The sequence below is a fragment of the Acinonyx jubatus genome, chromosome A2 (genome assembly GCF_027475565.1).
Source record: "Acinonyx jubatus isolate Ajub_Pintada_27869175 chromosome A2, VMU_Ajub_asm_v1.0, whole genome shotgun sequence".
Classification (NCBI taxonomy): Eukaryota; Metazoa; Chordata; class Mammalia; order Carnivora; family Felidae; genus Acinonyx; species Acinonyx jubatus.
In genome coordinates this window covers 60,732,733-60,746,541 of record NC_069383.1, presented here as the reverse complement: position 1 = coordinate 60,746,541, position 13,809 = coordinate 60,732,733, and the positions used below count along the sequence as shown (strand labels likewise).

The 13,809-nt window shown below is 34.7% G+C and overlaps 1 protein-coding gene across 13 annotated transcripts in view; it reads right to left on the bottom strand.

Annotated features, from left to right (window-relative positions):
- DGKB (diacylglycerol kinase beta) overlaps positions 1 to 13,809 on the bottom strand; it is a 788,048-nt gene that overhangs the window by 449,661 nt on the left and 324,578 nt on the right. For all 13 annotated transcript variants that reach the window (XM_053218395.1, XM_053218393.1, XM_053218397.1 and 10 more), the window contains one exon: positions 7,377 to 7,493. In XM_053218395.1, the coding sequence (XP_053074370.1) occupies positions 7,377 to 7,493 (117 nt within the window). The remainder of the gene's footprint in view (positions 1 to 7,376; positions 7,494 to 13,809) is intronic.

Genomic DNA, 13,809 nt, shown 5'->3' with positions numbered 1-13,809 from the left:
ATGAATGGGGGAGGGTCAGTGAAAGAGGGAGACACAGAATCTGAAACAGGCTCCAGGCTCTGAGCTGTCAGCACAGAGCCCGACGCGGGGCTTGAACTCACGGACCGCGAGATCATGACCTGAGCCGAAGTCGGCCGCTTAACGACTGAGCCACCCAGGCACCTTGGAACACAGCTTCTTTGATAATGATGTTAGATAAACTCCTGACGTAACACAATCTACATTTAAGGGATAATATGTGATTAAACACCAGCACCACAAAGACACTGGTGTGAAGGGATCATTTAATGGTGTTACACTGGAAAGGTCAAGGTTTTAAGCAAATCTAGCATGTTTTTCAAGCCCCTATTCAAAAAGCTTTAACATCTGGCTACACTTTGTTACTATAAGAATACCAACCCACCAGAGTAAATTTGGGGGCCAGAAGACCAAAGATAGTATTCCTAAATTTGAGAGCACCAAAACTATAGTCCAGCATGATCATTTTCAGGTCTGACATGTTAAAAATAACAACTACTTTGTGCACTAATACTCCTGGAAGAAGGAGCAGCATCTTACTGTCAAAGACTGCCACTGTCATTTACTTCTACTTCTCTTCATCTTTATCGAAAGAGCCCTGGGCAAAATTTTGAAAGACTGGCCCTTCCCATCATACCTGTACCTTGGAAACTATTGCTGCTGTTTGCAGAATTTAAATACGTATTTCTTTTGAAGAGTTTTAGCAAGGTGTAACTTTTGGTATCTTGCCATATAAGCATGCAAATAAATAGTCTAAGTAGAAAAAAATGTGTCTATGTTTCGTCTATAATTAGAAGTTGCTATGGATTGAATTGTGTTTCCCCCAATTTTATGTTGAAGCCCTACCCCACAGTGTGGTGGTATTTGGAGAGAGAACCTTTGGGATGCAAGGAAGGTTAGATGAGAGTGGGAGCTTCATGATGGGACTAGTACCCTTAAAAAAGGAAGATCTACCCCTGCCTCTGCACACACAAAGAGGTAACATGAGGACAAAGGGAGATGGCAGCCACCAATAAGCCAAGAAAAGAACCCTCAGAATGAAATATAACTTGTCACCCTGATCTTGAACTGTCCAGCCTTTAGAACTGTGATAAATAAATGTCTCTTATTTAAGCCACCCATCTATGATACTTCATTACAGCAGCCCAAGGCGACTGATACAGAAGTGTTTTGTGGAAACTCAAGATATGCTCTTTAGAAAGGAAGCGTAACAGCTTCTAGTCATCTTCCTCTGGATGCCAGCATGAAATGTGATATTCTAAGGACCAGCAGCCATCTTTGCTAATGAGGTGACCTTGATGATGCCACAGATGGAGGACAGGAAAGATAGAACCAGCCCTGATAAAAATGTGGAACTGTCTTATTAGCCATACTTCTGGAGATCCTCCTTCTAGACTTTATTTACAGTAAAGAAAAATTGATGGTTAACTTCTCTAAACCATTGTAATGTTTTATTCGTTCTTGTTTTTGTTCTTTCTCCATTATGTGCTGCAGAACCTAATTGTCACTGGTATGAAAGATCCACAAGGGCACAGAATTGAATATAGATGGAACCAGGCATAGAAACTTCATACTTCATCAAACTTGTTAATATTTCTAGACCCTAAGTGAAGAACAGAGATTTGATATCAAAATTCTTGAAGAGAATCTGTATCTTATTTTATTCTATATTACGTTATTCTCCTTATTGAGAATGGGGATACTCATTATCAGTTAATCCTTTTGTAACTTGAAGAGTATGAAATGAGGAAAAAAATACAGGTATTACTAGATGTGATATTTTAATTACTTAATCCGATCTATTTGATTCCACATTTTATTTTCCTGGGAGGTCAATATCAGGTAAGAACTAACTTACCAAATTCAGAATTCATACTAGAGGAACTAATTTGTATTGAAATGTAAATCATATATACTTAAAATAATTTAAGCAGATTAAAAGAAAACAAAGTTTTTCTTTGTTTCTGAAACTCAATACATCTGATTTTGATGAATAAAGTTTTATGGAAATATCTTACAGTAATTTTATATATTTTGAAGTGATATTTTTATTTTTATACTTTAAAATAATTTCAAATTTACAGAAAAATTAAAAGCACTATTCAAATAACATTTTTTCCTGAACCAATTGAGACTAAGTTGATAAGATATTTTATCACTCTTGTTTACTTTAGATTTGCCTTTACACAAGAACATGAACATAACACAACTGTCTGTCAAAAATGGGAAGTTAACATAATTCTGTACTAGCTGCTTTTGTTATAAAAGCCATTACTGGACAACTGGTAAAACCTGAATGGAATCCAAGAATTAGATAGCACTAATATATCAATCTTTAGTTTACTAATTCTCTTTGAACTATATCTAATATAGTTTTTAATGTCATGAATTTTCAATTTTTATTTCATACAAAATTTTAAAGATGTAAAATTCAGTTATTTTAATTCTTTAATTTTTTTAATGTTTATTCATTTTTGACAGAGAGAGAGTGAGCGAGGGGTGGGACAGAGAGAGAGGGAGACACAGAATCTGAACCAGGCTCTGAGGTGTCAGCACAGAGTGTGATGTGGGGCTCGAACCCAAGAACTGGGAGATCATGACCTGAGCCAAAGTCAGATGCTTAAGTGACTGAACCACCCAGGTGCCCCAAGTTATTTTACATACTGATTTACTACCATCCTAAAATATTGTACCCTTTTCTAACAAACTTTTGTGGAAGGGGAGGGAAAACCAAAATATACATACATAAAAAAATTGTCAGCCTAAACTGATTTGTTCTTGGAAGTAAATATTTCTATAGCATTTGCAGTAATCTTAAGTGGAAGAATAGATAAGACAGGTGAAAAGCCAGTTGCTCTGTTTGAAGCTCAGAAGAACCCTGACCCTATCCTCAGCCTTCCATTGTCCCACCATTGTGCTTGAGGCATCTCTCTACAGAACCCTGGGCTTTTCAGACAAGTTTTGAAGATACAATACAGTAGGAAATATGGTATAACAAAGACAATATTTACAAAGGGAGGAAATGCTCAAGATAACTGAAATCTTGAAGAATGGTTATAAATTGGATAAAGGGCATTCCAGGATGTGAAAGTTTATACTGGATTCTTCTCTATAGAGAAGAGAGCTAATCCCATGAAATCTTACTCACATAATGGGGTCATTCCATATAGTAAATATTAAAGGGCATGACTTGACTCAGACTGGTTTTGGGTCCCAGTTTAATGACTCCTTTCTCTGTCTATTCTCCCTCTTGGTAATCTCATTTCATATTAATGGTTTTAAGTACCATCAATATGACTTTCACTTCCAAATGTGTATCTATCCTCTGCTCTGAATTCTAGATTCACTTATTTGCCTGCCGACTTAACATCTCCACTTAGATGTCCAACAGTATCAGAAATTTCTGTCTAAAACCTATTGACCCAGACCCTTCTCCATGTCAGTCACTGGCAACTCCATCATTTCAGGTGAATGGGCCAATCATCTTAAAGATGTACCTAATTTCTACTTTGTAATAAACCCTACACACATCTATCAGCATATCCTGTTGCCTGTGTCTTCAAAATATATGGAGAATCCATCTCTTCACCTCTCCTGCTCTACTCTGGACATACCTTTATCCTACAAACCCTAAATACCTAGTTAAAATCTCCAACCTAGACTCTTTGGTCCCTAACATTCTCAACAAGAGTAAGCCTTTCAACAGTTAAGTCAAGATCATGTTCTATTTTTCCATCTCTCTCAGAGGGAAAGTCAGAATTCTTATACAGGCCTTGGGGGCTCTGTACGTCTAGCTCCTCTTGCTTCTCTAAAGTAGTCTTCACCAGTTTCCATGTTGCTCACACTGCTCCAACCAGGCAGTTGTTCTTGTTGATTCTAGAACTTGCCAGGCATGCACTTGCCTTAGGGCTGCCCATCCGCTGGATATCCACAGACTAAAGACCTCACCTAAGTCTTTACTCAAATATCACACTTTAATGAGGCCAAATCTGGCCATGTTACTTAATATTAGAGACAATTCTAACTCTCAGTCCTGACACTTCATATGGAGCTCCATTTTTTCCATATTATTGATAAGCTAGCACATTACAACTATGGGAACAGGAACTCAGTTTAAAGGTTGTTGCATTACTTAAAGTGTAGAGTAATAATTCTGGACTTAGGGAGTTAAAATGACAATGAAGAGCTAATTATGGAAGAGCCAAGTGGCTTGAGGTTCCTAAAGTAGTCAAGGGGTGCGTGCGCGCGCGCGCGCGCACACACACACACACACACACACACACACACACACACTCCAATCAAATAACGGGAAATTAATTGTATACACACACTATTAAAGTCATTTATACTACACATGGATGTGTGTGTATGTGTGTGTGTGTATATATATATGTATATATATATATATATATATATATATATATATGTTTACAGTCTTGGTAATTAAAAGAATGAGATACTGCAAATAAGAAAGATAGTAGGGACAGGGAGAAGCACTGTGGCAGGGCATGGCACTGGCTCAGTTTTACATGTTTAAATATAAAGGTTCCCTGTTCTTTCTAGTGTTGACTATCACAAACTGGACTTTTTGGTTCTCAAGTGACCCTTTAATTTGGAAATTCTTCTCAGACAATAATTAGGGACAAGGAAACTTCAGTTGAATACAGTTTAAACCATGGTTCTGTTTCACCTATTTGTTCACATGCGAATACTGCATTTTTACATCTCGTGCGTGTTAGAAATTGTAGTTTCAATTACATTCGATCATATGTATTAAGTGTAAACCTATGGTATGAGTGATGACAAAGACAGAGTGCCTAACCACCTCTATTTGAAGTCCCCTAGGACCCGGGTTAATTAATGAGACTCATCCTAAGGTTATACATGATCTATTACTTCCTCTAATTAGAAATAATAATCCTGATCATTATGCTGGTTAGCTGGAAAGAAGTAAGATGAATGTGCTTAACTATGATTAATAGTCTTCTTTAAGCAGGGTAGATCTCTTCTGTCATGGACTTCTCTGCAAACTGGCCTGCAACTCAATGCTTTTTCATGATACACATTTTTTTAAACTCACAGAAAAATTAACTTTCTGGCATATCTTTTTATCTTTCCTGATAAAGAATAACCATGTTATTATTTTTAAGTTGATTCTCACAACAAAGTTTATTTTTCTACTTTACATTAGCTATCCAATAATTTATTCTTTCATTTTTTTCTATTTCCCCCCAAATTATGTGAATACCCATGTGTATTAATTTTAGTCCATACTGCTGAGGTGAAAGACTATTGCACATGACTTATATACCAACATTTAAAATTCAAAAAAATCATGATGACAATAATTAAGGTATTTATTTACTCCTGTTTTATAAGGCTGGTGTCTACCCTGTCCTGACTAACAACTTTACCTGATAAATTCACACTCTAAAGAAAATTTAGAAAAGTTATTATCTGTTTTGTGAGATGCAATATGTCCACAGAGAAAGGCAGGTAGTCAGAACAAGTTGGTCAAGAAGTTAGCATTTATATACCTGTTAAACTTTGTTAACCAAGGAGGCCAGGTATCTTAGGAGTAAAACACATAAACTCTGAGTCAGACTGTCCTTATCAAACTTTGGCTTTACCACTGACTAAGTGGGAGGCCCTGGAAATAACTTTGCCTTTGAACATCAGTATCCTCATTTTGAAAGTCATGATAATAATGATGATATGCATTATATGTTTATTGAGAAAATTAAGGATCGTTATCTCATATGTTTATTGAGAAGATTCACTTACTTAGTCGGTGTAAGATATTATCACCGTGTCTACCGTATACTGTTTGACAAATGGTGCACGTTTAACTTTCATGTTGAGAAGTATGTATCTAGCCATGTGTGAAATGTACTTGATTTTTAAATTAATTCTCCATTCTGATATTTTCATCACTGGAACCCAGAATGACTGAAGATGTAATTAATCAACATTTGCAGCTGGTGTATTAGATTTGTAAATGTTGATATTTTTCACAAAAATTTAATAGGATAACTTAAGTTTTTTTTTTCTATCCAAGTAGACAGACTTCATATTTGAGTCTTTCAATGAGGTTGCTACACATATAAAGATGACTACCAAAAAGTGTAGATCCTGATTTACTCTTTTAGTACTCTTTTAATACTCTTTTAATTTTACTCTTTTAATTTTTAAACTTCTAACCAATGTAACAATTTCATCATTTAGAATTTCTTCTTTTTATATTTGAGTTTAATAACACTTAAAAAATTTCTGTTCACAATGTGTTTTATTAGATCAAAAACAAATCAGCAATCTGGTTATTGGTATTTAAGCAATTATTATTAAATTTTTAATGAGATCTTCAAAATAATGAAGAAACGTGCATTTAGGCAACTACTATGTGCTCTGAACTGTGCTTCCAATATAGGGAAATATAAAACACATAATCCATAATATCATAGGTAAAATAATTAATGAAAAGTGAAGATACAAAGTTCTGTATATTGAAGGCAAGAATGTGACAAAATATATTTTTGTTTGGTAAGTGGTTGGTAATTTTTTTTGGAGAACATGAAACTTGAAGCATATTGTTGTAAGAAAAGGAAATGAAAATTAGAAGAGAGAAATATATAGGTAAAAAAGCAAAAAAAAAATGAATGTACAATGTCACAAAGATCTAGCCAACTTCACGTGTTGGTTGGAGTGAAAAATAAAGGCAAATAAATACAATCCACACAATCTCTAGGATGTCTAAAAATGTAGGTTGAAAGTAATCTTACTGCTGATGTCCGAGATACTAGGGTGCTAAAAACAGATTTTGAGTTACCTGTGTTTATTCAAACTAGAAATATATATGGAGTTTTAATTTTGAATTAAAACTAAAGGAATATATCAATAAATCATAAAAACCCTTTATGTTATTATTTCTTAGCAATAAAAATATCCACACACATGAAATTCATTTTATTTTTTTCCTAAACATTTTTTTTGCCACCAAAATGATTCTTCCAAATGTATAAACATATATGGAGAAAGTAAACTTGTAAATAAATAACGTGTATGCCTGTAACAAATGGTACATTTAGTAATGATTTGCAAAACCTATGGAATTGCAAAAGATCTCTTACCATTTAGTTTCAAATGCAGATAATGTCGTAAGAGATTAATATAATCAGAGTGTCACTCTGTCAATCAAATATAAAACCGTCATCTTGATAAATTAACAAAGATCTTTCTGAAGTCCTCTGCTGAGCTAATTGCACATTAAATAAATGTGTTGACAGCTGGACATATGTGCCTGTAAGAGCATAGAAGGAACAAATATGAAAGCCACTAAAATTTGATCAGAAAAGTCCTACCTGTAGGCCTTGGCCATCCACGGTCACGGAGTTGGCTCTTTGCATTTTGTTTTTGTCAGTCACTTTATTTGACTGTTGGGAACCACCTTTTTCCTTTTTCACTGTTGCTTGTCTTTCCTGTAAGGAGACAATCTTTTATAAGAATATTGTTTTAATAAAAAGGGGAACACAAAGAAGACTTTATTGGCTACAGACTTGGGCCCATGCTCCTAATTTGGAGTATCTTAATGACTACTAAGAAATCTGTTGCTTGCAACAGTCCACATGATACAGGCACAAGAAGAAATATTATTTTCTTTAATTATCTTAAAGAAATTAATTATCACTTAAAGAAAGCCAGATGGTATTCCCCCTATGTGCCCAATCAGGACTCTTCACCAGAAGTTATCAAGGACCAGTAAGACAAATTATTTTCATAAGGAATGGTAGGAATAAATAATATGGACTTACAATTTAAGAAATTTGTTACTGAGCACTAAAAACAAGGCTTATACATGCAAGCAATACTGAAAATGAAGACATGACGGACTTTTAAGCTGCTATTTATATCAAGGATGGCATTAAAGTTAAAACACACATTCCATCCCAGCTAATTCCTTTGTTCATCATAGTGGAAACATTTTGTGGAGTTGGCTGCTTCCTGTTTCTATCCCACCCCCACCCCCACTCTCTCTTCAACCCAACCCAATGAATTTTATCACCGTTAATCAACCAAATCTGCTCTTCTTAAAATCACCAATGACCTTCTCATTACCACACCTATTGATCAGCTTCATCTTTTCCACTTTTTAGCAGCATTTGAGAAGACTGATCTCTTCCTGCCTCCTGAACACTTGCCTCACTTGGGCTTCTGGACACGTCTTTCTCTTACTCTTTGCTCTCTTCCTACTTCACTAATTGCTTCCTCAGAGTCTCTTTCTTTGATTCTCCCTCCCAGGTTTAGGGTCCATAACACTTAACCTCTTCCTTGAATGGCTCATCTTCACTATCTACACTCACTCCCTAGGCAACTTCATTAAATCCCAAGGCTTTGAATTTCAATTTTATGAGGAAGACTTCTAAATTTATAGTTCCTGTTCAGATTTCTCCCTTAAACTTTACTTCCTACATACAAATGCCCTTTCTATCTGTCCATGTGTGTCTAAAACACACATTAGTCCTCAAATATCCAAAACTATTTTTTCTTGAATTTCCTGCCTACTCTCATTGAAAATAAATCCCAAACTGGATGATTACTCACCACTTCCAACATTACATATCTTAAGCCTCTGCCATCTTCTTTACCTGGATTATTGTAATCATCAACTAAGGGATCAATCTGCTTCCATCTTTGTCTCCCTACAGTCAATTCTGTATACAACAGCCACACTCGTCCTATTTCACTCCATTCCAGCTATCCCCACCTCCTCATTATGCTTTGATCACAAGTAAGCTCTTAATTCAGAGCTTTGGCCATCATTCTTCCCTCTGCTGCAAAGCTTTCTTTTGGGCATGTTCCTCACTTATTTCAGGTTTCTGTTCAAATGTTAAATTGGCTTCTCTATTCCCTTTAGCCTCCTTTTATAGAAATAAAAATATATTTACACATAAAAGTATATATATTACATATTATATTCATATATATTATACATATATATTATACATATGTGTATACATACATATTATACATACATATATAATATGTATTATACATATATATGTATATATACACATTATACATATATATTATATACATATATATGCATATTATATACACATATAATATATAATTTATTACAACCTGAAATGTGTTCTGTTTAATTAGTTTAATGCTGGTCTATCCCCACTTTTAGTCAAGGCTTCAGAAGAAAAAGTGGTTGGTTTGCTTCACTGTTCAAGATCAGATCCTCAATCAGTGTCTGACAAAAGTCAGGATAAATGAATGGAGAAATAGATGAATCAAGAGTCAAACAATTTCTAATGTTTTAATAGTATTGTATTAAGAGGGATTCTTGGGCCATGTCTAAGCTTGGAGTGAAAAGTTGTTCTGATCAAAAATCAATGTCTGCCATGTATGCTTAAATATTTGAGTGACACATATTTTCTAGTCCCTATATTTGTTTCTTAGAGCATCATTTCAATTTCTGTAATTTTGGAACATATTTTAACTGGACTTACAAGTAAAGCTCTTTTTAACTATATTAGGGCCAGATGGATCAGAAAATTTCTCAGACCAAAATATATGCTAATCCATACAGTCCATTTACCTTGCAATTTCATGGTGTAAAATCTGAATATATTTTTTGTGGGGCTAAAAATGGATGGTGTAATAGGATTCCTGAAATTCACATTCTTTGGAAAACGATGTACTTTCACATAAGCATAATTTCTGGCAAAAATATTGATTTTTTTTAAAGATAGATCATTCTTTCTAAACTTACAAATTACAATTTTGTCCCTAGAGAGTTAAGAGTATAATGCATAGTAAGAGTGGATTATAGGATGAGGTTTGGAGTCAGAAAGCCTGAGCTGAATCCCATCTCTGTTACTTAAATGTTATGTAACCTTGGAGCACTTAACTCTTATTCAAAATGGAGTTAGCAATACATATTCCTCAGAGTTGTGCAAAATTTAATAGAAAACACACAAATTCCTAACATTGTGCTTATATTAGAATATGTGTTCAATAAATGAAAGTTATTATGAATAAGAAAGTGTGGCTGTCTCATTAGGGTGCTCATTAGTATTATGCAAAGTGTTTGTTCTATTTCCAAGTGCATATATGTATGAAAAATTACACTTAGTTACATTAAGTATATTAAATAAGCAAGTCTCAGTGATTACAGTTGAAAATCCATAACTTATATTAGGAGTTCAAAAATAAAATACTGAGGTAGGTATGGGAATAATTTCTTTCTGGATGCTTGCATACAGATATGTAAAACATACAATGCTCTATAAAATACTCTATAAAAATCTATAGTGTAGAAGATACTTATATACCTAATATCTTATATATCTAATATCTTATCATACCTTAAATACCTTGTATTCTGACATACAATCCAACAATTGTTATTTTACATTTAATTCCTAAAATTCTTAGGTTACAAGAATTAAATAAAATTTAACTTGGTTAGTCATATTGGAACTGGATATTTGTGACCAAACTATTTATATACATAATGCTGGAAATTGAATACATGTAAGTGTATGTCTGTAAAGAACTACCAAATTATCTATTAACTTGATTTTATTCTTAGCCATGCACATAGCTGGGGAAATTCCATTGCTGGTAAGACCCTCCAACTAGCAAAAAGCAGTTGATTAAGTAGCTTCAGGTCTCTCCAGGGAGTCATCTTTCTGAGTAAACTGGAGTAGATGAAACAAATGCTTTATAGTAACCTTTGTAAGATATAAAAAAAAATGTAAATCCTACACTGAGTGTTCAACTAAGATTTTATTTTTGAAAACTAAAATTATAAGAAAGAGGTATACAACAATAGAAAAATCCTCAGTACCTCCACCTGCATGTGAATTTTATTATATAATCCAGATAATGCTAAAATAGTAAACATTTGTTTAAGCACACACACACACACACACACACACACACACACACACGAACTCATACACACACCCCAAAGAAACCAAACGGTTTCTTTGGTTAAGGGAAATATGTCTAGTGGGTAGAATGCGTGGAATTACTCAAGGCCAAAAATTGTAAACAGGAGAAACTCATAAGCATTTACTTTTTCCCCAGAGTTATCATTTTATTGTACTCATTTGTTTCATCTTTATTTCCAAATTGTAGAGCAATCTCCATGAAATATCCACTATGCTTTAGTTAAGCAGCATAAGCTCAGAGAATGATAGTTGGATGCTTTTTCCTATTTCCACTACGAAAATCTTTACTTCTTTCATTTCATATGAGGGACAGGAAGGGGAAGCAATTGCATCTTTGAAAGATCTGCTGTCCACAGAAATTTCATTAGCCTGTTGTGGGGGTTAACTCTGAATGGCAGATCTCTATTGTGATATTTAAGAGAATTACTCCCAGCATTGAAGTTACTGAAAAGTTTCAAGAAGAACTCACCAACCTTATTTTGCATCATTATTCAGGATAATATTGATTTCTGGTAATAGAGGTCAGTGCTCACCACTTCACCTTCTGCTTTTTTTTTTTAAGTTTTTGGGCTTTAAATAACAAAATAAATTACCTTATTATAATCAAGACAAATTTTGTTCTGCCAGATAAATTATCCAAGATATAAAAAGAGTTGGAAAATTATTGCTTTAATCAATAGAAATTATTCAAACCCTGAAAAGAGCTACTCTATCCCCCAAAATATAGAAAATATGACTACAAAAAATAAAATATAGTTATTGATATTTCAGGACTTTCAAATATCAGCCATTTGTGTTTGCTATGCAGACATTTTGAATATAGAATTCAGTGTTTTGTGATCCTCAGACTCTCTAAGTAGTACAACAGATCTTAACTGGGGAATACATTGTAATAGAATTCCAAAAGAATAATCACCATAATTAACCAACAAAAAAAGCCGAAAGGACCATTCACAGAAAACAGAAAGATGAAATAAATGAAATAAAAAGACCTCCCTTTAAACCTGTGCTTTAAAAAAATTTTTTTTATATCATGCTGATTCTCAGAGGTAGAGTATTTGTGCATTGCTGAAAACCACTTTCACAAAAGGGATGTTTACCACAATACTTGAGCCTGCTGTTATCGATCACTCACAAACTACAAGCAGCAAGTGATGATTACCTCGAGCACAGGGCTTTCTTCTTTTTGTCCAACTCAGCATGAAAAACAGGCAGCAGCAAAGTACCTCCATTGGTACAAAGCCACAAAGGGGTGGGCTGGTGCACTGTTGCAACAGCATCCTTCTAGCTAGTCCTGGAATTTGCTTTCTCAGTTACCTGCCTTAGGGGAGACTTAGTCCTTTCTGCCACTGGAGCTAGGCCACAGAAATTACCCAGGAGCTCTAGAATTTGAACCCAAGGTAACACTTAGATATTCCCAATATAAAAGATCTCGTGGAAGCAGACGTGCCAACAAATTCATTGGTGCTTAGAAGGGTTATGGGTTCCATGAAAGCAAGGCTGACAGCTGCAGAACTGCACTTTTAATTATTGTGACCTTATTGGGAAACTGGAGTCGTTCCCTGCCGAGAGAAACAAATTCACTCGGAAAATAACAAAAGCTCTAAATCTACTAGGAATCCTTGGAAGTTGCAGCAAAATTTATTGTGGCTGAGTAGCAAAGCAGTCTTGATTTAAAAAAAAAGGTTAGAAAGCTTTAAACATAGATATAATAATTGATATATTATAAAGATTTTCATTTCTTTCTTAATTTAGTTAAGTAAGGACTTATTAAAAAACTAAAACTACTTTGGGAAAAGTCCTAAGTATGGGCTTGGAGGCCAATCCCAGATTTGTATTTTATTTGCCATGCAAACTTGGGCAAGTTATTTGCTATCTCTAAGCCACCACTGAGTTCATCTATAAAATGAGAAGATTTTTGTGATGATAAATTAAGAAAATGTGGATAAAGATACCAGCATAAAATAGGCACTTAGCTAGTCTTAAACGACCTAGAGGTGCTACTCACCAACAAAACCCGGAGGTACAATTTACAACTTGGTCCCCAAGTCCTGGTTTTCACACATCACACACAATGTGACTATTTTATCTTGGGGTAATTTCATATTGGGTACAAACCACTTACAAAATTTCTGTTCAAGAAATACTGATTGGAAGCAATGAAATTTAGGAATGAGAAGGCCCATGCCAAAATCTTTTGCTTTGGGCTGTTTGCCAGTATATGGTTGTGACTTTATAAAAGTATGTGTGTGCATACGTACCTCACTCACTCTCCATTTCCTCTCTCTGTAACTGTCACCACGGACATGTTGAGCCAAAGTTTAAAAGCAAGGAGGTAGCACTCTTGTTTGTTCATACTCATCATGTCTTTCAACCAGCTGAGTTAAATGCTCCACATAGTGATTACTATGCTGCCCCCAATCTGTTTATACCAGCTCCAAGTAGAATTTGTTATCTTATTATTATAACCATGTGATTTAATTATTACTCAAACCATTGAATCCTGAGTGTAAAATAAGTTGTTTCTGTGAAAATAACTTGCATTCTTTGGAACCACAATAATACATGATGTGTGTGTGTGTGTGTGTGTGTGTGTGTGTGTGTGTGTGTGTAGAAGGAGTGGTCCAGTTGGATTAAGACACAATGACTGTAAAAGCTTTGAAAATTAATAAAAATTGAGAATTACTGGGGTGCCTGAGTGTCTCATTCAGTTAAGTGAGTGACTCAATTTCGGCTCAGATCATGATCTCATGGTTGTGAGATTGAGTCCCATGTCAGGCTCTGCACTGACAGGATGGGACTTACTTGGGATTGTCCCTCTCTCTCT